Below are 25,976 nucleotides of genomic sequence, written 5' to 3'. Positions count from 1 at the left end.
GATTTTCTTGGTGTTTCATCCAAAGTATTTGTCGGATCCGGCTCGAAGGACCACATAAAATACTTGTGTACAGAGATGATGCAGGTGGGCTGATTGCAGGGACTTTGACGAACACTATGGCAGTGCAGTCAGGCACATGGAAACACTCAAGGTTCCTTCTGTAGTAATTTATTATTGCTTTGGGGGTAGCAGATGAATCAATAGGCAGCAATGAAGTTCTTTTTTTTGTCTAAACAGAACAGAAACTAAGGATAAGCATACATGAAAGGTGTAACACAAATATCTCTATACAACCGAACAACAACACAAGGCATATGTCTATCAAACAACCTAAAGATATCAGCTAAAAAAACCATTAAAAAATTGATACAAAGGGAACTCATATGATAACGCAGACAAACATTTCTGTCAGGTGTGGTATGGCGATCTGCATGGTAAATGTAAAGGACACACACCTAGTCTCTAACCAATTTATAAATTGTCCAGCCTCTAGCTCCTCCTCCTTCCTGATCCTTCAGCTCCTCCTCCAAACCTGCTCTTCACAACAGCCTCTTCTGATTTAAATCAAGATCCCAGTGGATGGGCTGGATGGAAAATTAATTTTGGATGATGCGTGATAGAAGAGTTTCAGCTAAAGTGAAGGGAAAGGTGTACAAAACTGTGGAGAGACCAGCAATGTTGTTTGGTCTAGAGACAATGTCACTGAGGAAAAGACAGGAGACAGAGCTGGAGGTAGCAGAGATGAAGATGCTGAGGTTCTCTCTGGGAGTGACCAGGATGGACAGGATCATGAATGAGTACATCAGAGGGACAGCACATGTTAGAGGTTTTGGAGATAAAGTCAGAGAGGCCAGACTGAGATGGTTTGGACATGTCCAGAGGAGAGATAGTGAATATATTGGTAGAAGGTTGCTGAGTTTTGAACTGCCAGGCAGGAGGCCTAGAGGAAGACCAAAGAGGAGGTTTATAGATGTAGTGAAAGAGGACATGAAAGTAGTTGGTGTGAGATAAGAGGATGCAAAAGACAGGGTTAGATGGAGGCAACTGATTCACTGTGGCGACCCCTGGTAGATAAAAGCCGACAGGTGAAGAAGAAGTTCAAGCATCTTGGACATTGAATGGGTCAGAAATCAGAAAATGAGGGGTTTTAGGGTTTGGTTGAGTCTCTTGCATCATCACTGAGCAGCGTCTAACTAATTTCAAATAATGCTTTGTAGGCTTGCTTTACCTCTAAAGAGTAAATTCATGAAAACATCAGTGATCATCACATCCCGCAAAGGGGGATGTATTGTAACTGTCAGTGTTTATGTGTTCGTTCGTTTGTCCGTCCGACCGTCCAGTAGTCCACCAAATATCTTCGCAACTGTTGCAGACAGAAAGATGAAACAAAAAGCAAATTATTCAGGCAGCAGAGGGGATGAAAATGAGATGATGACCTTGACCCTGAGAAAACTAGGTTAAGATCAAATTTCAACTTTTGTACACTCAGGAACCGGATAAGATAGAACGACGAGGGAGAAAGCCAGAGTGAGTAAGACCATAGATCAAAGCTAGTGTTTTGATCTACCTACTGTATATCTACTTTAATTTATCCTGACCTATTAAAGTAGATCAGGGTAAAATTGTGAATTCAGAGACTACGACATTCTGCAACTTACCCTGACCCTGAAAGTAGGTCAGAATAATTTGTTACAGATTTAGGGGTTGCATAGATTTAGAGGTTTTTGTAATCTGTTTCTGTTACGAGCGCCATGTTCTGATTGGTTGGTTCCTTAATGCTAAATTAAATGAACCAGCTACAGCTGATAAATTAGCTTTAAGCCTGGATATAAACGTGCTTGTCATCTGCAATACACATCTAATGAGAATTTTTTTTTTACAATTCTTAACATGAGAAATATTTTTAAAGTGTTTCAGTGTTGCAACCAAAACAAACTAATAAAGATGAAGTCTGTTCTCTCTGACTTGAATGTAATGAGGTTACATGAGAGGAGAAGCTGAGGTGATGCAGGTGTACTTGTTATACATCTCAGTTATTTACTGTTATTATCTATTGCCTCTCTCATCTCTGCAGGACCTGACTATGTAAAGCAACAGTTCAAGGAGCCTGTGGAGATTAAAGAGGTCCCTGTAGAAAAGAAAGACAGGTCGCCAAGAGATTCACCCCATTTTTACCGCAAGGGCACCACGCCTCCCCACTCCCCTGCGACCAGCCCTGCAACCACACCTCCCCCCTCACCACACTCTAGCAAGAAAAAAGGTCAGCTCGCCAACAGCACCAGCCGCAAAACCAGCAAAGAGGAAAAACCTTTCCGCAAAACAAGTAAAGAAGAGAAGCCAAGTAAGAACAAAGATGAGCGGTCTCACAGGAAGCTGAGTAAAGAGGAGAGGCCCGCCATCACCGATGGCCCTAAATCTTCTCATGTGCTGGCAGACGCTCCCTCTAAACCTTCTAAAATTCAGCAGACCACATCAGCATCCTCTCCCCCACAACAGCCTCCAGCTATTCCAGTCAATGGCGAGCTCCATAGCGAGTACCACAGTTACTATGTCAAGACCCCAACAAAGGCACCCCCGCCACCAGAGCCTGAAGAAGATCCTGATGAAGAACCTAGTGCCCTGGCTCTTGCACGAATGCCCCCTCAACCTGTTAAATCCTTTAGCACCCCTACTCCAAAGCCAGCTTCCATACGGGATGGCAAGAGCGACCAGAAACTCAGGAAGCAGGATTCCCTTAAGCCAAAGAGCCTTGCAGACACAAAGAAAGCTAGTATGGAGATTGTAGAAAGTGTAGAAGAGACAGTAAGTAACAGAAAGTATTTTGAAAGGAAAAATACTTATTTTAAGCTATGCTAACTGGATGCTAACTATAGCTTCATATCTACAATTCAGGCTATGGAGTGGAGATAATTTTCTTCCCTGACTTTGGTCAGAAAGGGTGTAAACATTATCCAAGAAGTAGATCGAATTCAAGTCTGCCTACTTCTCTTTGTTCAAATGATTCTTTGAAAGTTATTTTTGTAACTATGTCTAATATATTCATCATAATGTCATCTTTTACAGGGTCCCAACTCTATTCTTGTTGCTATGGTAATGCTGTTGAATATCGGCCTTGCAATTATATTTGTCCATTTTCTGACATGATGAGGCTGTTTCTCAGGTAATGATTAATTAGACACATTTATTCTTTATCAGTAATTAATCATTAATGTATTTAAGTATTTTAAATTCCAGTATTGCCTTTATGTCCATGTTGTTTGTCTTGTGCAGTGCAATGTGTATCTAACGTATTACAAGCAAGCTATTAAATCCCTAAAATAACTATTTTATGTTGCAGTGAAACCATAGCAACCAGTGCAGTTGCGTCGCCGGCCTTGAAAAATGGAAAAGGCGCCAGTGAGAACTGGGGCGGTCATTGGTGTTTAGGAATCAACGTGACACCGAAGAGAAGCAGGAAGAAGGCATCCGTACCACAAACCTGTCATGGGCCCTCTTTACGGCCAGCCCTGTGAATTAGCGCACCTTTGGCTTCTCTGAAAGCTGAGGTGAAATGTTGTGTCTAGTGAGATAAAAAAAAAAGTTTAAAAATGCAATCAAACATACACTGTCTGAAAAAACAAGAAGTAATTGGAACCCACACGTGTGCTGATCCAAGCACTGGTCTCTGTAGCCCACTCCCTCTGCCTTGGCAGAGATAGTGGTGGACTGAAGGACTTTGCTGGATGAGTGTGGAGATGCACTTTTAGATGATGGGAGCAAACAGCTGCCTTTCTATTTTGCCATCTGACGTTTTGATGGGGAGATGTGAGCCCAGTGTCCGGGGCGGGAAGGTGGGGGTAGTCACAGTGGGAGCATGCTCGGGTGTTCGGAACTTTTTCTGGGGTTCACACCAATCTTGTAACAGCAAACTGGACACGGTGGTTGCCAGCAGTCAGTGCTAGCACCAACACTAGCTGGTCTTATTGTGTTTATCCCTATCATAACATCACATTTTTCAAGTTCTATCCATTGTAATACAGGTTACACTGCTTTGACAAACTCCTCATGCATGGTACAGAGTTAACTTTTTTTTTTTTTTAAATTTCTGTTATATCATACTTTTTTCATTGTTCTATCAATATTGGTTAATTTGCATTTGCAATTTGCAAATGAAAAGGAATATTTTTCTCTTCTCAAAAAGGGTATATCAAATTGTTTTCCCTTTCATTTTGAAATTGTACTCATTTCTAAAAATTGATTTGTAATTTGAAATTACACATTCATGTCACAGTGCAATATTTTTTAAAATATAAAGCTTATGGTATATTTTGCCAAAAAAAAGGGGGGTTGTACCATCAAAAAATCCTAACTTCCATTTGAAAGGACTGGTTCTCATTAAATAAAGAGGGTGCTAAGCAACGAGCGCTGTTGTGTTCGTTAATGAGGTTCACACTTTAAAGGCTACCTAGCTCATGTGAGAGTGAAATAAAAACGTCTTATGTTATTTTTTTAAGTCAGAGGGAAATTGGTTTTCATGTACATGGCTAAACCATTTTGCTTTTATTCCTTCATTCTGGTCCTTGCTTTAACTCTTTCAGCGTAAAAAGCACAGTCGCAACTCTCAGCTGCTTCTGTAGGCCCAGTAGTGTTTTGAAATTTTTGAGACTGGATCAAAGACAGTCTTGTAGAAAGTGGAAGCTGGATTTATTCAGGTCGAGGCCATGGGGAACGTGGCAAAAGGGAGAAGGAGAGACTCCTTTAAATGTCTTTAACAGTACTACTGTTTACCTCAGAAAAAGATGAGGAAGGAAGAAGAGAGGAAAAAGATGCCGTCCTTGTCTTAACTTTGTCCTGTGGGAGATACTTTGACTGTTGTCATCACCTGAATCATGCTTTTACCGTGCCTCATCATTGCATTTTGTTACCTTTTTTGGAGGCATAGCATGAGTGTATTTGATTTTTAAAAAAAGAAGAAGTTATTTATATGATTGACATTTACTGTCATCACTACCAAGATTGATTATGTATTCATTGTACATTGTACATGTGTTTGTGGGCATTGGGCATCATGAAAAGGGCTTCAATATGGCTTTTTATTTTTGTTGCTGTAGTTCAGTTTTGAAGTTCGACTTGAATATATCGTGACAATGAATGCTTTAGCCCATTAGATGTTTGCAAACTGATCACATAACTACTGGAAACTAAATAATACAATGTATTAAATATACTGTAAACACAGACCAAGAAACAAAGTAATTGAAAAACATTTTTATATTACAAATGTTATGCATAAAATAACAGTTTTCCCCCTTTCTTTGCCACACCCTCTTTTTCTTGCTTTAACTCTCTTCACACAAACATGAAGACTTGAGTTTCAGAGGGTTTAACAGAGCAGCCTGTTTATGGGATATTTTTGAAAGCAACGTTGCATGTTGGAGTCATTTATGTATAGATTATATGCTATTTGTAAGGATTTTTACAGAGCACAATCCAGAATCTGGTATGAGTTGGTATTTTTCTAACAATTTGCACACCTGTATTTTGACAATGATTATACCTTGTTTGTAATTGGTAATGTAATGCACATACGATGACTGACCGTGGAAAAAAACTACTTTATTTCTAATTGGATGTACTGTATCTACCATGTGGGGATATGAAGGGCAGATTTTCTTGTTTAAACATTTTCGGTTATACCGAGGAACTGAAAGAGATTTTTGATATCTCTAGGTTCATGCTGTCCCACTGATTTGTGCAAAGTCTTTGAGATGATTATGTGTAAAACAATAAAATGTTCTGCCTCATTAAATTACATTCTACTATAATTCATATTTTGTCCCAAATAAGCAGCAAACTAATTTTGCACATAGTTGTGAGTGTTGTGATTTGATGTGTTGGGAAGCACCTTGCGAACACGCACCAACACTACTGTCACTTAGACCTAAGCATTTGGAAAATAGTTAACAGGATATGTGGAAACAAACGCCTATAACAACAATCAATTGTAGCATTGCATGCAGGTCATAGCTCACTCCATGGTGACGTCACTATGGTGACATCATTTGGTAAGACTTGGATTTTCCTGGTGCCAAAAATTAGATTCCCAATTCCTTGGCCCTGGGAAACTTATTCCTACTAACTGGAATTAGCAATCATCAGTAGTTCATGTATATATTAACAAAGATATAATTCTATTATGGAAGATTGTCTCTGTTTTTATCCGACTGTCTTCTTTGACCTCTCACAGTTGTGCAAAATCTATATAATTTTGCTCTGAATCTGTATTAGTTATTTATTGGCAGTGTAATGTACAGTAAAATACAATACAAATAATACAGTACAGCATTTTCACCAAACATTAACCGGATTTAAGTAAATACACTGTCGTGGGATCTATTGATGGATCTGGATAGATGATACGATGACTACTTGTCCTTTAAGAATGTGTTAAATTCCTGGCTGATGTTCGCCTCTTTGTATCTCCAAGGTTTGTCATCTCATCTGTGGCTTCAGCAATGGTGACCTCGTGGTGACCTTCACATAATGAGATCCTGAGGGAAAAGACTAGGCATGAAATCAAAGTATTTTTGTCAGGATCCCACATTAGGGGCGCGAGCAGAGGCAAGCGCCTTAGTTTGTCTGGGGTCAGTTGTACTGTTTCCACTGCTGATCAACCTTGGATTAGTATAGTGTTACACCAACAGTGGCACCTGCCTGGTATTTGCGAATGCCATGTCATGCACTTGTGCCACTTGTGTCATGCCTGTGCCCTGATGCCATCAGACACTGTGATGCAAAGTGTAAATTGAGGTTTTCTGAGGTTAGCAGTAGATTTAATCTCTGAACTCACTAACTTTCTATTTGTTTATGATAAAGTGTGTAAAGTTCTCCGTTATTTGAGCTTGCTTTGCCATGCAGGAGAAAATATAATTTTATTGTATGACAATTAGTAACTGCGAAAGCTTTTTGAACGATTATCAAATTGGCACTCAAATCTCTTATGTGAAGCTTAACTTGTCAGTTATAATATACTGTAGAATAACTCTGTTACTATTCTGATGAGGTGCAACATGTTGGAAAATATTTGATTGCTCAAGCAGTTCTGGACAAATATAAACCAAACCCTTATAAGTATATCCTACCTAAATCAAGGCTCTTTAAAGAATTAAAATGACAGATATGATTCTGCACACGGTGAAGAATCTGCAATAATCAGGGACTGGACAATGTTCTCCACCAGTATTGTTACATTCTTGGACTAGATCTTCACAAGGTTCAAATATTAATTTTTTGAGATGATTCAAGATTCAGAGTGGGCACATTGCAAAAGATAAGATCAGAATACAAGTGGAGAAAATAGTCTAAAATTAAATTGAGACAATCCATGTTATCAAGATTTCAATAGCTGTTTCCTTTCTTTCAAGTTTTTAGTTCACTTGACGGTTTATTGTATATGCTGAAAAGACTGACTACAGTATTCTTAATATATGATGTCTCTTATTATTGGACTGTGAAGTCATTTCTGTCTGTCACTTGGCCATTTAAGTCCAGAGAATATCCATCCGGAATATCCATCTCATACCTATTCAGGCACTGAGTGGTGAGAATTACAGACGTGGCATTAAGGTGTGAAGATAATTTGGTCCAGACAGTTCTGACAATGGATACTCCTGTATTTCTCTTTTTCTCACCACCTTTTCCTATTTTCATCTTTCTCCTGTCAAATTGTGCTGCAGTTCTAATCTTTCTTGTATGAAGCAAACTAAGCAGGGAACAGATTTGCCATGAAGTCACTGCTACAGAACTAGTCAACGACGCAATGACACATGCCAACACGAGGCTGGCAAGCATTTGAAATGTATTTCAATTTGGTCACACAGCACTTTGCTGTTGTTGTTCAAAGCTTCCCACCGACCATCTGATGAATTTACCAACAGCTTACAATCTTTTCTCAATTCCAAGGTTACCAAAGATGACTGTGAGGAAGAATGGGTCAAATTTAAACATGGATTATAAAGTATAAGTGATAAGTGTCATGGAAATGATTAGACAGCATCATATCAGAAACATACTGCACAGTAAAATGTTATTACTTTAAATCATAGGGTTTTTTTTATTTGGGGATTTTAAAAAGTCTGGTTTATAACATTTAGTGGCATCTAGTGGAAGGTCTGCAGATTACAAGCAACTGAGGCCCGTTCTTCTTAGCATCTTTTTCCAAGCATGCAGGAGAACCCATGAGGATCTGTATGGTGAGTTATGATCCGAAACGGTAGTTTAGGTTAACATGTGAAAGAGTGTTTACTTACCACTATCACTTTAGGTACTCATCACAAGGTTAATAAGTATTCTGGCTAATTTTGCTTGCTAAATTTTTTGTTTGTTGGTTTTCACATATGTGCCATTCGTACTCTAGCTCACCATCTGAAAGACTTTTATTTGTGAAGTACTGTGTCAGTGATGCACCAACTATCACAAAGTAACATAATCTAATGCTCAAGAAAGTATGATGGAAGTGGGTCTTCGTATGATATTAACTTCTGAATGTCATGAATACAGTCCAAAGATTAAGAATAAAATCAAAACTTTGAAATTAAAGAAATTTCCAACTTTTTTGTAGGTTAGTGGTTTTATTTATTTATTTATTTATTTATTTATTTATTTATTTATTTATTTATTTGTTTGTTTATTTATTTATTTATTTATTTATTATTTAGTTATTCAGTCAGTCAGTCAGTACACTTATGGTCCTCTGTCTTGACACAGCATTCGTTACTAACGAATTAGTAACGAATGAGATTTTACAACCACAGAATTTAAGTACTGTATGATATTTTTAAGTTGTATTTCATGAAATATATAAAAAAGGATAAGATCCAAGTTAGAAGTTCCTGAAAAACGTCACAAGTTTACTGTGTTAATAAGCCGTCATTAACTGTTTATACACTAGATATGGATGCTTTACTGAGGGGTTGTAGTCATTTGTGAGCTCCTAAATCACCATAGTACACTAACCCACTAATAGTTACATTCTGTTTATGATGAACAGTATTATTTTTATATTGTTTATCACCACTGAATAGGCTGGGTCGTCACAGGATTCCTTCAGCTTGTTCTACATCTGTTTCATATTAGTTAATCATAATTACATGTTTATTTATTTGCTCTCTGTCTGGAAGGACTGACTTTAAAAAATGATACTTGCAATTATGAAAGTAACTTCTTCTCATACGTAGATTAAACTTCTTTCTCTGAGTGGGAGCCTCCACGTTCTGTCTAAAAAGCGACTTGGTTATGCTTCTAAAATTGGATTAAGGCTTGTAAGCAGTGAGAGGATATCAAAGGCCAGAGTTTTTAAAAACTGTTGCTAAGACATCAGTATTAAGCAGATCCCCTTTCCATGCCTTGCATAGCTAGCTTAGCTTAGCATCACTTCATCTGTTATATTTACACAAACAAACCTCAGTTACGAAATCATAAACCAATCACTCTGTCATCTAAAGTAAACTATTACTGCTGTCTTATTATTTAAATATGTATCACTTTCTTTTTTTGTAATACATTAATGTTCCCACATGCTGTTTTTAGAGGGGTAGGACTTGACGATTATAAAAGAAACACAATTCAATTGTATGACATTTAAGTGCAAGATTTTTGTGTCCTGTTTATTTGACATGTGAGTTATGATGAAGGCTTTATCATAGAAATGTGATGGGTGAGTCATTATAGGTCAAACAAGTAAGGCCTCAATAGAGTGCGTTTGCCTCAGGCTTTTCAAAGTAAATGACTGTCACATCCACTTATCTGTTATACCACTATACCACTGTTTCTCATGCGGGGTGGAGGTGGAAAAGAAATGTGTAAAACGGGAATAAAAATAAAATAATTTTATGATTTGAGGAGATGATATTTGTCCGGTGTATCATTATTTGCTTGTTACTATATTATTATATTGTGTAAAAACCAATGTAGGCTTTTAATCATAGATATAAAACTATAATTAAATATAAAAAAAAATTTCTAAAATATATAAAAAATCCTTTCTTCAAGAATTATATTTCTATTTAGTAAAGAGCTCCTCGGCCTGTATATGTTTTTATCAAAGAAAAAAGGATTAAGATAGTCCAACACCAATTTCGGGTACATAATGGAATCACTTAAGAATACCTTTATTTTATTATATTATATTAAATTGTATTATATTAAATTACATTATATCATATTATATTATATTATATTATATTATATTGTATTGTATTGTATTGTATTATATTATATTATATTATATTATATTATATTATATTATATTATATTATATTATATTATATTATATTATATTATATTATATTATATTATATTATGCTATATTATATTTTATTATACTATATTATATTATATGTACGTATATTACATTATATTAGTATTTAGCACAGATGGAGTCAATTTGAGTTCATTTCTGACAGCAAGTCAACCATGAGCATGAAATAAACCTCCTGAAAAATATAATGATTACCAATGATTATACTGATGTCTTTGTCCAAGACTCATATTCGGCTCAAGGTTTAAGTTGTAACGCAATGACAATTATATATAATAATATATAATTTCGAAATTATAATATAATATAGTCTTGAAAATGATAATATACTGTAATCTTAATCATAATTTTAATTACAAACTTAATATTGAAATAATGATATATACCTTGAAATCACTCAATAAACATAGAATTGTATGTTCTTGTATAACATAACATCTCAAAACCATCACAGATTTTATTTTTGGTGATGAGCAAATTGAAAAAGAAACAAAAACAAAACAAAATAAAAAACCAATCAAAGCTCTTTAACACAATATTATTGTTAGTATATTTTTAAGAATATTGAAAAAAAAAGTCTTTTATTGACCCAGTTCTATATAATCATTTGACCTTTCACCAATGAGACATTAAAGTTGTGACATGTCATGTGTTGATGATGGCTCTCTCCAGCAAACGTTTCTGAAATTAGGAGCGAAATGAGAATTGTAACTCGCTGCAAGCAATGGTGCAGTACCCTTAAATTCATTGTGACAACCCTTTCCCCCTTATCAGAGAAGAAAATTCTGACCTGATTTCAGTTAAGGCCTCTTCAACTGAGCTATTCTACAGTTAATAATTTATCCCATGTGTTGATATTTCACAATACATGGGATAATAGTGATATTTTCGACCAGCATATGAAATATGTAAGCACCACACATCTGCACTTTTGAAAGCCTGTGTAGCTTTAAGCATGCTGTACATGGCACTTTTCACTAGCAAAGATGTCACACACTTAGTCAGTGCACCGTCTCTAAAGTTAAGTACAGGTTAGAGTTACATTTCATTTCAACCATTTCCAGAATAACCTGACAGACATATATGGTTTAAATGTACTATAGTGTGTGTGTGTGTGTGTGTGTGTGTGTGTGTGTGTGTGTGTGTGTGTGTGTGTGTGTGTGTGTGTGTGTGTGTGTGTGTGTGTGTGTGTGTGTGTGTGTGTGTGTGTGTGTGTGTGTGTTAAGGAAGCTCTGTTCAGAGGGCCCACAGCAGCCTCCCCAAAATAGACCTGAGAGCAGCTGCAGAGGGGTGGGTTGTATCAGAGAGACATCAAAGCATCTGCCGCCACCCTCCTGCTCTGATCTTATAAGCACTAATAGCATAATGGGGGACTGGAAGGTCAGTGATTGTTTTTGGTTGTGTGTTGGAGTGCAGTTGTGTGTGTGTGTGTGTGTGTGTGTGTGTGTGCGTGCGTGCGTGCGTGCGTGCGTGCGTGCGTGCGTGAGTGCGTGCGTCTGTCTGTCTGTCTGTCTGTCTGTCAAACAGCAACATGTAGTAAATAGGCAGAAGGCTACTAGAACTTTCTGGAACATGAGATGAGAGGCGAGCTATGCCTTGCATTACTGCATGACAAACACCAGGTTCAGATGTTATCTCTGCAGGTAGCACAGCTAATTAAATGAACAAAACAAATGAGTCTAGGAAAGAGCTTTTCATACATCACTAACATCTGCAATTAAACAAACAGAAAAATCAGGAATAAGCATGTTAAAATTCCTTACTGTCTTACCTAATGTCTGGGTCAAATGGCAAAATTTACAGGCATGCTCAGTAATCTGCCGCTCTATAATGTCACATATCAGATAACTGTATCCATTTGCAAGCCTCAGATTTCAACGGTCATCACTTTCCCAGCATGCGAGAAGTGTAGTCAGGATCAGGACTAAGTCGTATTCCAAACCTGACCGTGACTGCATTAGCTTATGTGCCACTTATAAACTGTCTTTGATCTATGGTAGACTCCACTTTATCCCTTAGAACAGACACTGCGAGTTTGAACTGTGGGTTGTTGATTCATTAAATGAAAAATATTCAAATGTAGGAGTTTTAGATAGCCCTGTCTGGTTAAAACACTATTCAGAATTCCAATATGCATATTTTATTAGCCTGCAACAGAAAATGAAATGAAATATACAACAAGTTTTGTGCACTGTATGATAATGCAATGTGCATGCCCTCTCTCTCATTCTTTCTAGAATACATGCTCACGGTTCCACAAAATGTCTCATGTCAAATCAGCACCTGCTCTGGCTGATCACTGCCAGTGAAGACAGTTCGGGACGATATCCGAAACACAGGCGCCTCCTACAGTATTTATAGTGAAATTTCATCTCATTTTGTCAGGTAAACCACGCTTTAATCCAGTGCAAATTTTACTCGCCATCACAGCTCTTAAGAATTTTAAAAATACATATACTAATTCCCCACTGTTGTTTAAACAAATTATCCAGAAACCCTGACATACATTAAATCATACTGAATCACTGAGGCGGAAATGTCCCTTGTCCAGAATTAAATCCTTGCTAAATGTTTTTTGTGAACGTGTTGTGATTGTAAATGAACTTAAAATAAACAACAACGACAGCAACAACGGGTTATAACGTTACCACAACAAACAACTGAGTTGAGCAAGAGACGTCTGATATACTACTGTATTCCAAGACCGTACCCATTGGTGCAACTGACAGAAAGGGAACCTTTTTTTCGCGAATGGATTCTGCGGAAGACATTCATCGCGTACCGGTGTGCTTGTAAATCAGTTCCGAGTATCAGAAGCCACATAGCTAATACTAACCGGAGTCTCCAATACACATTCCGCAATAGCGTGGTAAGAGAGAGTGTTTTCTATTTATTATTGGTATCAGTGACTCTTGAACTCTTCAATCTAAATTCACCGTAGTAAATTAAATTACTAAGTACTCTATCAAACGGAATATTGTTCACTTGGCAGTGAGTTAGCTTTGTATCCAGCACCGGCTAACTGATGTTGCGAACGCAAAACATTTTGGATATGGGGAAAATGGGTGACCAATTATCCGACTGTAAACTTAGTTATTGCGTACTACGGTTGTAGTATAATATATTTGTACAAACATCGGGTACGTTGCCCTTTCGCACATTAGCTTAGCCCTTTTCAGGATTTGGCTAACGTGACACGCCGAGTTGCTTGGAAGTAGCTGAAACGATAAGGCCCGGTTTAGCCAAACCTCAATGCCGACTTATATTTGCTGCTTAAAGCTGCACAGCTATAATAAATGTGACTTCGTGTATAAATTCGTGGGATTTTATTTTTAAACTATGTTCCCTTATAGGATTAACAGAGATACCGGAGCAAAATGGGTGAGTAACTGATCTACATGATCTATTTTGTACTTCACCAGAAATCTATAATTCTGTTTCATTTCATAACATATCTCTTCACATAGCAAATCATTTATGTGCCGTGGCACAGGTGTCATTTCTTGGTTCCTTTATCGGCAAATCCTGTTTTGTAATCACTGACGCCATTGCAATTTGTGTAATGTGTGTTATTCACACATTTGTTGTAAACGTGCTTGTCTTGCATACCAGATGGAGAAGAGAGAACCTATGGTGGCTGTGAAGGGCCTGATGCCATGTACGTGAAGTTGATCTCATCAGATGGGCATGAATTTATTGTGAAAAGAGAACACGCCTTGACGTCTGGCACTATTAAAGCTATGTTAAGTGGACCAGGTAAGGTGCCAGGCAAATAAGCCAAAGTGTGTGTGTGTGTGTGTGTGTATGACATACTCTATATATAGAGGATGAGTTAAGTAAATATTTTTATGCAGGAAAATGTCTACATATATACTGCTTAATTGTCATGAGATTTAGCTGGCTATTGTTTGAAATGATAACTAAGATTTTATTTATTTAATTCAGTCAATTAATTTCTCTCTGTCCAGCTGGCGCTATGTTTCCTATGTGCAGCCAATTAGCTAGAGCTCAGTAATGTTTGTCTAAAATGATTATCTCTTTTCCTGACTCACACTGTAACATTTCAACTACAGGTCAGTTTGCTGAGAATGAAACCAATGAAGTGAACTTCAGGGAGATTCCATCCCATGTTCTGTCCAAGGTTTGCATGTACTTCACCTACAAGGTCCGCTACACCAACAGCTCTACAGAAATCCCTGAATTCCCTATTGCTCCGGAGATTGCACTGGAACTGCTCATGGCGGCAAACTTTCTGGATTGTTAAAATTATGGAGATCATGTAACAGCTTAAAACACTTTTAAGTTTTGTTTTTGAATATTTAAACTCTTTCCATTTGCATCATATGAAAAACGTATGCACCTGCCTCTGTCATAATTTTATTAATATTAAAGGATTTCATTTTAATGTAATAAATTGATACCATAGTTGTATCACTTGCCCCAGATAAGACAAATGTTCCTTTCACTCCATAGACCTTTACTCACCTCTCCAGCTCAATAAAGACTTGTTTGGTGAGAGTTTTGTTTGCCAGTTGCCACTTACTTATGACTAACTTTTTATATCACATTTAATAAACTTGTAACTATGTACTTTTATCCACTCAAGTAAAACATTGAAAGTCCCTAAATAGCATTTGGAATTTGAGAGTTTCCACTAAAATATTTAATTCAGAGTAGGACATGATTGGTTTAGCACAGAGGAAAGTTGGCCTTACTGTAGTTATTCTTTATACATCAAAAATATGGATGTTTGGAAAATGGGGTGATTACCATTATAGATGTGTTATACTGAGTCTTTGGACTATAATGTCTGAAACAAGAGTACCATTCAAAAGTATATCTTACAAATATGTTTGTGTTCTACATTCTTTCTGAAATAGAACTGCAGTGTGAGAATGTCAATATGTTTTTCAAAAATTAGGGGGTATGTGTTGGATGTTGCTGAGGAAAGCACCTACCTATGGTACTATAGGAGTGTTTTTTGTATTGTCTATAGTGATAATAGAAATGGCACGACCAAATTGATATTAAATCTGAATATTTTTAAAATGCAGTATATGTCGTGAATCACAAATGATACATTGTCAATATAGTTACATGTTACTCTATTGTGTTGGTTAATCTTTATAGTCAGGGTGAAGAGATTGTTTTAATCCACTAAACTTTTTTAAATTGTTCTGTGTCTCAGTCATCAGAAAGCCTGTCATTTTTCACTTGACTCGGAGGGAAAGCATTTTTCTCGACCAAATGTTTGGAGGCATAATCAGATAATGCAAGTTAAATGAAGTGAGTTAGGCAAGATATATATATATATGTATTTTTATATTTTATATATATATATATATATATATATATATATATATATATATATATATATATATATAATCTTGCCTATGTAGTACACACACACAGGGGTCTGCAGGGTATGTGTTCAGTGTTGTACAGCTCCCTTGTGGGGCGCCCCAATGAGCAACTTATAAAAGGGATGGTGCCTTGCTCAAGGGCAGTGCTGGAGAGGTGAAATAGCACCTTCCACTGCCAGTGCACACTCCAAAATTTTTTGTGGGCTGAGCTACTGCCACCCCTACATAATTGTACAGTATTTATATAAAATTATTAGCTGTTGTGGGTTACGGGGAGCTGGAGCCTATCCCAGATGATTGAGGGCCTGAGGCGTAGGGAACTCCGGGCACGACGCTTACACGCAACCATGCACGCTTACACGCCACTGGCAATTTGGAACGGCCAATTAACCTGAAGCGCATGTTTTTGGAGGTGGGAGAACGTGGACAGAACCCACGCACACGCAGGGAGAACATGCAAACTCCGCACAGAGCGGGACAGGAACCCGGAACCGCCTTGTGCGGCGACAGCGCTACCCACTGCGCCACCGTGCCAACCTTGATGATTTGTGTCATGTGAAAATAACCTGCAGTTTGTTCCCGTTTAACTTCAAACAAATCATTGTTCAACATCAAAGGACAAGACACCAACAACACCAAATACAAAAACACCATAAATTTGACATGATACTGTTCACTGCTGGTGCATTCTCATCTAACCAGGCTTTCAATAGGCTCCAGGAACCTCAAAACATCTTCATCATGTCTGTTGTGATTTTGACTGAGGTAAGTTGGATAATTGTCAGACTCTAAAAATCAGAGAAGCCTGTCCAAACCTTGTTTTGCCACCAATACCTTCATCCATATAGATGTCAAATTCTTTTTTAAATTTGGCCGAACAACGGGTGCTTTCAAAATTCCTTAGGCCTATTAGAAGATGTCATTTAAAGGCATAATCTATTTGTAAACATGAATTAAATTAAAAATTAATCAGGTGTTAGGTATTTTTAATACTGTAATACAATTAGAATTCATTAATTTTCCACGTTTGAATAGCAAAACGATTATCGTCATAATTAACAATAATTGACATACCTCATGAATAATGTCAATCTGCTCATCACTTCCTGATCGTATCCTGGTTGGCCTCGGTGATTTATCCGTATGATATTAATTCTTTAAACATTTAAATTATTTTGTGAAGTTGAAAAAAAAACCCCCCACCAAACACACTGTAGGAAATATAGAACAATCGATGGACAACTGAGTTGTCAGAGTTCAGGATTGGACGTCAGGATTGTTTTGCCCTGTCAAAACAAGTTCTGTCACGTGACCCCTGACGTACAGTCCTGCACTCTGCGCTGATGCAGGGGGGTTTCCATCATGGCGTCGATGCAGGTAAGTCTACAATTGACAGCAACCGTATATGTGTAAATGTACTCCACCACAGCTCTGATTTTTTCATGTAGATTGTAAACTACGTTCTTTAGGTACACACAGTTGTTTGAAGTAGTGATGACAATCAAGTAAATGTGAGTAGATTTAACCCTAACTGTTCAGTTTTAGCGCTTGGTTAGCAATACAACTAGCATCATTATCAGCTGCTTCAAGGCTAGCGTAAAAGACAGCTTCCTGTATCTGCAAAATGATGAGAGCTCAGGAATATTTTAACAATACATGAATGATGGTTTGAAGATTCCGATATTCTGAGTTCACAGTTATTCTTAAATCCTGGACGAGTGCTAGCTGTTATTTGGCTGACGTTGACATTTGCTAGCTAACGAGGCGGCGCAGGACGCGTTCATAGTTTCCTTCTTCACCGAACAGGTGTATCGCTTTCTCAAGATAGCTACCCCGTTCTGTTGTATCAATTATTCCACAAACTTTGCTGAAATAGTCGGTTTGATTAACTGGGGTTGATTTTATGAGAAATATTGGTAAAATAAGGGATGGGGCTTTATCTAAAACTAAAAATGTATATTTCTACACTTAGTTTCAGGATGTAGGCCATGGCTACTCCTTTATGAAGTGACACAGTATGTACGAGCATGGTTGATATTGTCCCGTTGCTATTGTTTGTGAATAGCGTAATCAAACATGAACGGAACTTAAAGGAAGTATTTTTTATTGTTCAGTGTCATTGTTTGGGTTGTCCTCTACTGTGCTTTCCTGTATGGTTTTTGTGTGTGGAAGAACCTCAAACACATTCTCTCCAACAGAAAAGGCTACAAAAAGAATTATTAGCTCTGCAGAATGATCCACCCCCAGGAATGACTCTAAATGAAAAAAGCGTTCAGAACACCATTACACAGTAAGTATTTTTTGCTGTTATTTCATGTGATTGTTGTATACACAGTAACCTTTAAGAAACTGTCACATTATATACACTACTTAGATAGGAGGGTTTACATCACTAAATAAACCCAGATCCAATGTGGTTTTGTTGTCATGCCAATTTTCATGTTTTATCACTACAAAACTGCTGTGCGGTGAGCCAGTCTGGTGCCACACATGCATTACTGGCTATTGTTGCAATTGTAGTAGGACTCAAAGATGTCAGAGTCTTGGCAGCAACTGGGAGAGTTGGGGTCATTTTAGTGACTGGCTGCTCTCCCCCCTCAGAGTATCTCTAATGCACAGTGTCACTACTCATAAAATATTTATTGGTTTGCATGCAAGAGCAGGTCTAGGTTAGCAAGCAACAGAGGCTGCTCGGCTGACCTTTCTGTGTGGCTATGTCTCGGTTCGATTTAATTGCTGTGGGTGACTCAAATTGATCTGTAGTAAAGACTAATAGAGTCATGGGCTTGTAAAAAATAAATATCTTTAAAAAAAGATAAATATCTTTGAGCTACTAGATTGCAACAGGGAGTCTGAAAGCTTGTTAGCTTGTTACATGGTTATGATCATCCCGGCTGTCCAGCTTCTTTGCTGAGCATTTTTCCATCTTAACGCAGAGTACACATGAATTATCTATGTATTAAAAATTATAATCTATGGCCAGGCTATGTGAATGATTGTGTTTTGCTTGGCTGTCAAATCTCTGAACCAGTTCAGCTGGCTTGTGCTTTTGTACATGTCAGGATCACAAAGGTATTTATGGGTGGTGCCATTTTGTTTTTAACACTGATGTTGATAAGCTGTGTGGTCTGAGTTGTTTTTTTTATTTAAAGTGACTAACAGCGTGGAAATATCACATTTTGCTGTGAAAGAAGCCTACACTGTTTTACATTAAAGCTGAACTTATCATTTAAGAAAAATTGTGGGAAGAAGGTTAGTTGTGTTTTTGTGAGGGTGATAAGGTTAGCATGTATTATTAGTTCAGTAGCTTTTGTTACATCCTGCTTCAAAGCGGTGATGTATTGTAATTTTCAGTGTTTGTGTGTTTGTTCGTCCGTCCGTCTGTTAGTCCACCAAATATCTCTGCGACCGTTGCAGATAGAAAGATTAAACAAAAAGCACATTACTCAGGCAGCAAAGTGGATGAAAATGAGATGATGACCTTGACCTTGAGAAAACTAGGTCAAGGTCAAATTTCAACTTTTGTACACTCAGGAACCGGATAAGATAGAAAGACGAGGGAGAAGGCCAGTGTGAGTAAGATCGTAGATCAAAGCTAGTGCTTTGATCAATGAAAGTTGGTCAGAGCACTAGCTTTGATCTTTGGCCTGTGCAAGTAGGTTAGGGTAAAATTTTTAATTCAGGGTTGTCGTGGGATGTTGCAGTGTGTGACTCCCTTGGTTCTACTTTATATTACAGAGTTTGTCTTTCATTATTGGCTGCTAGATTATGCATTTTTTCAGCTGACTGTGTTATTGTGCAGATGGCTTCACTTGATTCTGTTATCCACTACAAATAAGGAAACAGCTCCTTTATATATTTCAGCTCAGTCCCCCAGCTACTCAGTTTTCTTCCTTTCTACTAAATCGTTCTTTATCATTTTTGTTGACTGGATCGTATAATCATAAAGCTATGGATGGATTTTAGCAAGTTGAGGATCGTGTCCAGAAAGTTCTTGTTTCACTTCTGTTCATGGGTTTCATGTGGTAAATCTGTACACCAGATACAATGATGCTGACTCCTCTATGTCAAGACTTTTAGATCTTATAAGGATGAAATTTTTAAATAGGATTGGCCTTGTCTGTAGACCTAAATGATCACCAGCCTGAGGCTACTTTTGAAAAAGGCATGATGCTATGAACCGGAAGCGACAACAGCATGTCTTATTGGTGTCCTATCTGCACAGCTTGCATGAAAGAAATTAGGCCAGAAATTGTGATGCTACCTTCAGTGTTCTTTTTTCTCCTCTGAGGTTTCTACTACAACCAGGAAATCTCCATAAGTGTTCTGCACTGCATTAAAATAATTTATTTTTAGCGAGTGAAACAATATTTAACTGAATTATATTGAGAAGGTAGACTCTTTTACATTCCAAATACCTCCTTTGTTTATAATTACTGTATCTCCCATTTTGAGCAAGACACTGTATCCCTGAGAGCTCTGTCAGAGAAGTTCTGTTGCCAGGCCACAGAAGCGAAAATGGATTTTGTCCACAAGATCAATAGAGTGTCACATTATTACAAAACCACTCTTATAGCTCAGCTGAATATTGAATGTCACTGCAATCAGTCGAACACAAAGCTTTTGATTACATACAGTACTTACTAGAGCATTTAATGACAATGAAAGCTGATCCCTGCAAGTCACTCACAGAACTTACAGCATATTATTACTGTTAACAAAATAAGAGTTAACAGCCCATCTTGCAGCTTTGTGAAAGACAGACAGACAAAATAATTTTAAAACTTACACTGCCTGTCTTTGGCAATCAATATAATAGTAGCTGTTTTGCCATTTTGTCTTTCCTTTAGGTGGATTGTGGACATGGAGGGAGCACCTGGCACACTGTATGAAGGAGAAAAATTTCAGCTGCTTTTCAAATTTAGTGGTCGATATCCCTTTGATTCACCTCAGGTAAGCAACCAACAGTGTTTGTAAAGGAGCCTTTTTTTTTTGCATAAACTAATTTAAAACTGCTTTGATAGTGCAGTCCATTTATCTTGTTGCTCTGATATGTCAGCATGTTTCAACCTTGATGCTCAAGGTGCTTTGCTGTGTGAGGATAACAATCAGCCAGGAGACCTGGGTCCTCATTTTGAAATTATGTACACACAAAAGAAGGCATGCCACTTAACCTTAACTATTAAGTGACATGCCTTAGGAAAAATTGGGAAAATTGTCATATTTGGACAATGATCAATGTATACACATATAAACTAGAAAATGTGAACGTGCATTTTCAGTGACAGAAGGATGAAACAAGAGATGGATAAAATTGTTAAGAGAGATGACTGATTCCTCTCATGTTCTCTCACACTAATGTACCCTGACAGTTGGATATATTGGAACCAGGAATCACCAACATCGACAAGACTTCATTAGGAGCATGACTGCCTAAAAATAAATACCGAGTCAGTTTAAACAAAAATAGATTAACACATCTACTTGGTTCCTTTCAAAGGAGGAAGGATAGGCTTTCAAAGTGCCTCTGTTCTGCTTCTCTTAAGGAAATTCATTGTTGTCTAGTGGAGGACATTATTGGTTGTGTGGGTAGTTTCAGTGGTAGATCTAGCGTATATTGCCCACATGCAGTTGTGCTGTGTAATGTCTTTAAAGAGCTGTGTTTTATAGTGAGTGTATCCTTGGTTATTGGCTATGTCTTTAAATGTAATCAGTTTTGAAAAATGAGACAAGATTTACAGAGAGAAAATGGGTGATTGTTAGAAAAATGAAACTATTTAACACTCCTGATAGACAAGTATGAAAACAACACAATACACTAAATTTAACTGTACAAGGCTAATTGTAACTTAAAGATATGTACACACACACACACACACACACACACACACACACACACACACACACACACACACACACACACACACACACACACACACACACAAACTTATCCCAAACCGGGAAATTTAAAGCTCATTCTTGAGTTGGACCTCTGACCTTATTTTTGCATTAGACATTCATTCAATATTTGAAACAGTGAGTTGTCTTATTGCTTCTCTGCCCCTACCTGTAACACTCATCTTGTCACCCCCCCCTGCCCCTGTGATGTGAATTCTATTCTCTCCTGTGAAGCCCTATTGGTGCCACACTGTCTCATCCCATTGTTACCCATCATTACATTCTTCACCTATTCTCTCCTCCCTTTTCTCTCTACTTTGGGCACCATAATCTTGATTTCTCAGATCAGCACATTCTGTATATTACTTTGCAGCTGGCCATTGTCAGCTCATATTCCTTGTTCGTTTTGATAGACATTTTTGACCCTTTTCATGTATCTATTTATATTAGAAACAGGTCTCCTCTGGTCACCTGCTCTCATTTGCCTCCTAGAGCCTTATGTTGCTGTTCAGGACTAAGCCTGAGTTTATACAGCCAGTCTTGTTATTTTCAGTCTACAATGGAAAAAGATCTAAACATTTTGTACAAGTATATAGCACACCTTCAATAAAACAATGTATTATAATAGCGTATAAAGTTATCTTAATCACTACTTCTGTCTTTTTACTCCAGGTAATGTTCACAGGAGAGAATATACCTATCCATCCTCACGTGTATAGTAATGGTCACATCTGCCTGTCTATACTAACGGAGGATTGGTCGCCAGCCCTCTCAGTGCAATCAGTTTGTCTTAGCATTATCAGCATGTTGTCGAGCTGCAAAGAAAAGGTAGGTTGCCCGTGATTGGTGACCATAAGTTGCGAAAGCACTTTTTCTTGCAATGGATGTGCCTCTTAAATGTTAAAAAAAATTTAAATGTTCTTTTGCAGAGACGACCGCCTGATAACTCCTTTTATGTAAGAACATGTAACAAAAATCCAAAGAAGACAAAATGGTGGTATCATGGTAAGCAAGTTCTACTTTTTTTCTTGAATGGCATTAATTGTTTGGAAACTGTTAAGATGATTTTTTAAAATTATTTCTGTTTTTCCTTACAGATGATACATGTTAATGTACAAACTTTGTAAGAATCGCAGGAGAAAAAAGTCCTACTGACCTACGTAAAGCACTTTTTAATCATTCAGTCTTTGAACTCTGACCTTTGACTGGAATTAAGGACACCATGTGCTGGAGACTCTTGTCTGCATTTCCCCCATGGACAGTTGGATGCATGTTTTTGCCGGTTATGATATAGGAAATGGAAATTACAGAATGTTTAGATGCACCCAAGACGGGCTGTTTTTAGCAAAAGGTTGTCATGCAGAGAGCGAGCACAGTAATATGGGTTTGTAGTGAGATGATTAAAGTTCCGGTTTAAACATTATTATTGTTACATTATTGTTTGTTTGTGGGTGCTTTTTAAGGTCCTTGTGTTGTGCAATAACTGACGGATGCATGCTTGGGCCTGCAAGGAGTAATCCAAATGTAATTTTCTGGATGGGATTTGAACATCAAAACCCCAAGAAAATTCTTCATCCGTCTCTTTTGTTTTATTAAATGCACTGTGAGAGTATCATATTAAAACAGCACTGTTGGTATATTAGTCCCAAATTGCATCTGGACTTTAAGCAGTCCCCCCTTTTTTCCCTTCATGTCAAATGGTTTTCACTTACAATGCTTCATCTTCATCTGTCAACTTAAACACTGGCTGCAGTACTTCCTGTTTGACATCATGTCAGTAAAGATAGAAATAAATAGAATGATAGATCTGCTAGTCAGCTGATGACCTCTCTATTGGCTTGCTTGTAAGGCCGGGCTGAAATCACGTAGTGTTCACTCGTCCATCCTTCAAGGTGTGCAGCAGCCGCTCTTCCATTTAAAGAATGTCTGTTTTAAAAACATTGAATTTTTCCCTTTTATTCGTGTGACACTTTTTAATGACATGCTTTAATCTTCTGAAATGTTTGATTTTAGAATTTCTTGAATTTTTTTTGTGTACTGTTTTTCCAACTAGCTGATTCTTAACATAAACCGAGGGTTGTTTTGATCGGTCAGTATGTTTTTGGATATTTTTTGTACGTGTTATTTAATTTAAATCTTTATTCTCTAGGATGATAATGAATGAAGAAAGAAGAGTCCTTATAGAAGTCATTTAGAGAAAAAGTTTTAGTGATTTCCCCTTGGTCAGAGTTTTGGCTCAGGTACTTTTTTCAATAAAGAGATCTCCTCTAAAAAGATACCTATCAGATATTTTGAATTTATATTTTCACCAAAAGAGACTGTTATGTTGTAAAAATTATAACATGTCTGAAACTATTGTACATAAGTCTTTAAACTGTTGGATGATATGAAAGAAATTAGCAGAGGATGCATTTGCTTTATAGCAGAATGATACTAGGAGTGCTTTATTTCATTGGATGTTAGCCTGCATCTTTTGCTAATCGGGATGTATAAAGATGGCAACAAACACTACTGTTGGTTAAAAAGAAAAAAAAAGCATTTAGTAGTCTTACAGTGGGGGTGCATGTAATTTCAAACCCTACTTTTTCTTATTGGCATCAGACATTTTAACATCTTTTGGTCTTTCCATAACATAGGTAATAATTTATGGGATGGATATTACAAACCTCACCTTCAAATGCTGTGTGGCTCTTTGTCATTTCACACAGTAATCACTCCATTCCTAAAGAAATGTTTATGGCCATCCAGTCAGATATACTTGAATTTTCCATCTTCTGTTGTTTATATTGCTTTTTGCATTATTTCCAGGGTCTATATGAGTTTCTTGAATGAACTCGAGTGAATGTGATGATAGTCTGTATACTGCATTGGAGATTTCCATAGCACACTGCTGTCTCAAAGATTTTATTGATAACTTTAAAACATTTATATAACCAATGATTACTTTATTAGTTTCAGTGTAACGGTCTTGTCCGCTGCTGTCAGGCTAACAAACAATTGGATTGAGATGATTGTGTAAATGCAGACATAACAGTTTGTGTGAAGATGAGAAACCTTCACCCTTAGTGTATCAAAAGAGAAGAGAAAAGCATACAAGTGAATATGTTGCAATGGTTTGGTTGTGACTTTATCTTCCAAGTTTTTTTCTTCTTCAATGTGGTTTGAACGCTTAGCTCACTGGGTGATTAGTGATCAACACTAATGAGGGTGTGTTATTTATATTTGAAATTTTGTTCTGGGATGTTCAAGCTCCATGTAATAGGTGCCTGTTCATTTTCATAATCAATAATAAAAGCAAAGATTCACTTTTATTTAAACTGAATGTGTGTCTGAATATGTATACTGTAATCGTACTGCTATTTCATGTATCGTCTTGTAAATGCCTTTTTATGTTGACAAATTTCAGTTAAGCAGTTCGATTCTAATGGGCGTAGATAGCCCACCATGGTCACCACAATATCACAACAACAGGTCATTTAGTGGCATCCTCTACGGCAGGGGTGTCAAACTCATTTTCACCGAGGCCACATCAGCATAACGGCTGTCCTCAAAAGCCAGATGTAACTAATAAATGTAAGTCAATATAGTATAAAATAACTACTCCTTAATGTTAAATAACTGAATTTATTACTTATTCAAGTTACAAACATTACAGTTGCACAGAAATATTAAGTTTGCTTGTTGCTCTGTTATGACATAAATCCTTTTAATTTGTCAGGTTAGAAAACCCACATAACCCCATCAATCAGGGATGAAACTATTCAAGTCAAAAAAGAAAACCAACACAAGTTAGGACATTAATTTTGTTCACATTTTTATCAATGTTAAAATGAGATTGATTACTGCATTTCGTCAAAGCACACTTGACCTATTTATTTTCAGACATAGACCTTTTATGCTTTCGTGTGCCACATAAACTCTTTTGGCGGGCCACATTTGGCCCCCGGGCCTTGAGTTTGACACATGTGCTCTAGGGGTTGTGATAATAGTATACTTCATACCAAACATCTGTGGATACAAAAATGGATACATTACAATATTACTTTTACTATACTCTATACTGTATACAAATATTCCTGTGGAAATTATGTGGGCCCTTTTCAGCTATGATACCCAAGATTCATCATCACCTATCTCTTGAAGACCACTAACTTGTGGGGTTTCTCGCTCAGAAGTCTGTGTGTGACACACAATACACACCTGGAGGTGTTATGATAGGTGAGTCGCTCCTTTCTTCATTCAGCTCCAAGGTAAACTCCTGTCCCCTGCCAAGTCATTGAGCAAGGCAGTAAATATAACAGGAATGGCAGGCAATGCCCTGTGATGGATACATGCTCTCTTGCAGAACAGTTCTGCTCCAAGAATTATATATATTTTTTAATTCAATGCATAATACAATTTCCTCCGGGATTAATAAA

At 37.3% G+C, this 25,976-nt stretch overlaps 3 protein-coding genes across 4 annotated transcripts in view; all 3 read left to right on the top strand.

Annotated features, from left to right (window-relative positions):
• Positions 1-5,808, top strand: part of jph1a (junctophilin 1a) — a 32,867-nt gene extending 27,059 nt beyond the window's left edge. The window contains exons 5-7 of the mRNA XM_068343714.1: positions 2,075-2,802; positions 3,064-3,160; positions 3,338-5,808. Coding sequence (XP_068199815.1) covers positions 2,075-2,802; positions 3,064-3,144 — 809 coding nt within the window. The 3' untranslated portion in view covers positions 3,145-3,160; positions 3,338-5,808. The remainder of the gene's footprint in view (positions 1-2,074; positions 2,803-3,063; positions 3,161-3,337) is intronic.
• A 5,848-nt stretch (positions 5,809-11,656) lies between these two features.
• Positions 11,657-15,425, top strand: eloca (elongin C paralog a). 2 transcript variants are annotated; one of them, XM_068343717.1, is made up of 5 exons: positions 11,657-11,677; positions 12,535-12,682; positions 13,651-13,678; positions 13,910-14,053; positions 14,371-15,425. In XM_068343717.1, exons 3-5 carry the CDS (start codon positions 13,675-13,677, stop codon positions 14,559-14,561), a joined length of 339 nt encoding a protein of 112 aa, XP_068199818.1. In that variant the 5' UTR covers positions 11,657-11,677; positions 12,535-12,682; positions 13,651-13,674; the 3' UTR covers positions 14,562-15,425. The 2 variants fall into 2 exon arrangements, with proteins under 2 accessions (XP_068199818.1, XP_068199817.1); XM_068343716.1 differs by lacking the exons at positions 11,657-11,677; positions 12,535-12,682 and adding an exon at positions 13,040-13,166 and having other exon boundaries at positions 14,371-15,419.
• Positions 15,426-16,995: 1,570 nt separating this feature from the next.
• ube2wb (ubiquitin conjugating enzyme E2 Wb) lies at positions 16,996-24,875 on the top strand. Its single transcript, XM_068343865.1, has 6 exons — positions 16,996-17,037; positions 17,859-17,950; positions 20,511-20,613; positions 22,231-22,386; positions 22,488-22,563; positions 22,656-24,875. The coding sequence occupies exons 1-6, from the start codon at positions 17,023-17,025 to the stop codon at positions 22,667-22,669; spliced, it is 456 nt and encodes a 151-aa protein (XP_068199966.1). The 5' UTR covers positions 16,996-17,022; the 3' UTR covers positions 22,670-24,875.
• The last annotated feature ends 1,101 nt before the right edge of the window (positions 24,876-25,976 follow it).

The sequence above is a fragment of the Antennarius striatus genome, chromosome 20 (genome assembly GCF_040054535.1).
Source record: "Antennarius striatus isolate MH-2024 chromosome 20, ASM4005453v1, whole genome shotgun sequence".
Lineage (NCBI taxonomy): Eukaryota > Metazoa > Chordata > Actinopteri > Lophiiformes > Antennariidae > Antennarius > Antennarius striatus.
Note: the sequence above shows the minus strand (reverse complement) of the source record. Positions and strands in the feature narration are given on the sequence as shown.

Excerpts from the sequence above, each read along its gene's own strand:
- eloca (XM_068343717.1), top strand. Across the intron at positions 14,054-14,370 it reads AGCTATGTTAAGTGGACCAG|GTCAGTTTGCTGAGAATGAA; the intron begins GTAAGGTGCCAG and ends TTTCAACTACAG.
- ube2wb (XM_068343865.1), top strand. Across the intron at positions 17,951-20,510 it reads GTTCAGAACACCATTACACA|GTGGATTGTGGACATGGAGG; the intron begins GTAAGTATTTTT and ends TCTTTCCTTTAG. Across the intron at positions 22,387-22,487 it reads TGTCGAGCTGCAAAGAAAAG|AGACGACCGCCTGATAACTC; the intron begins GTAGGTTGCCCG and ends GTTCTTTTGCAG.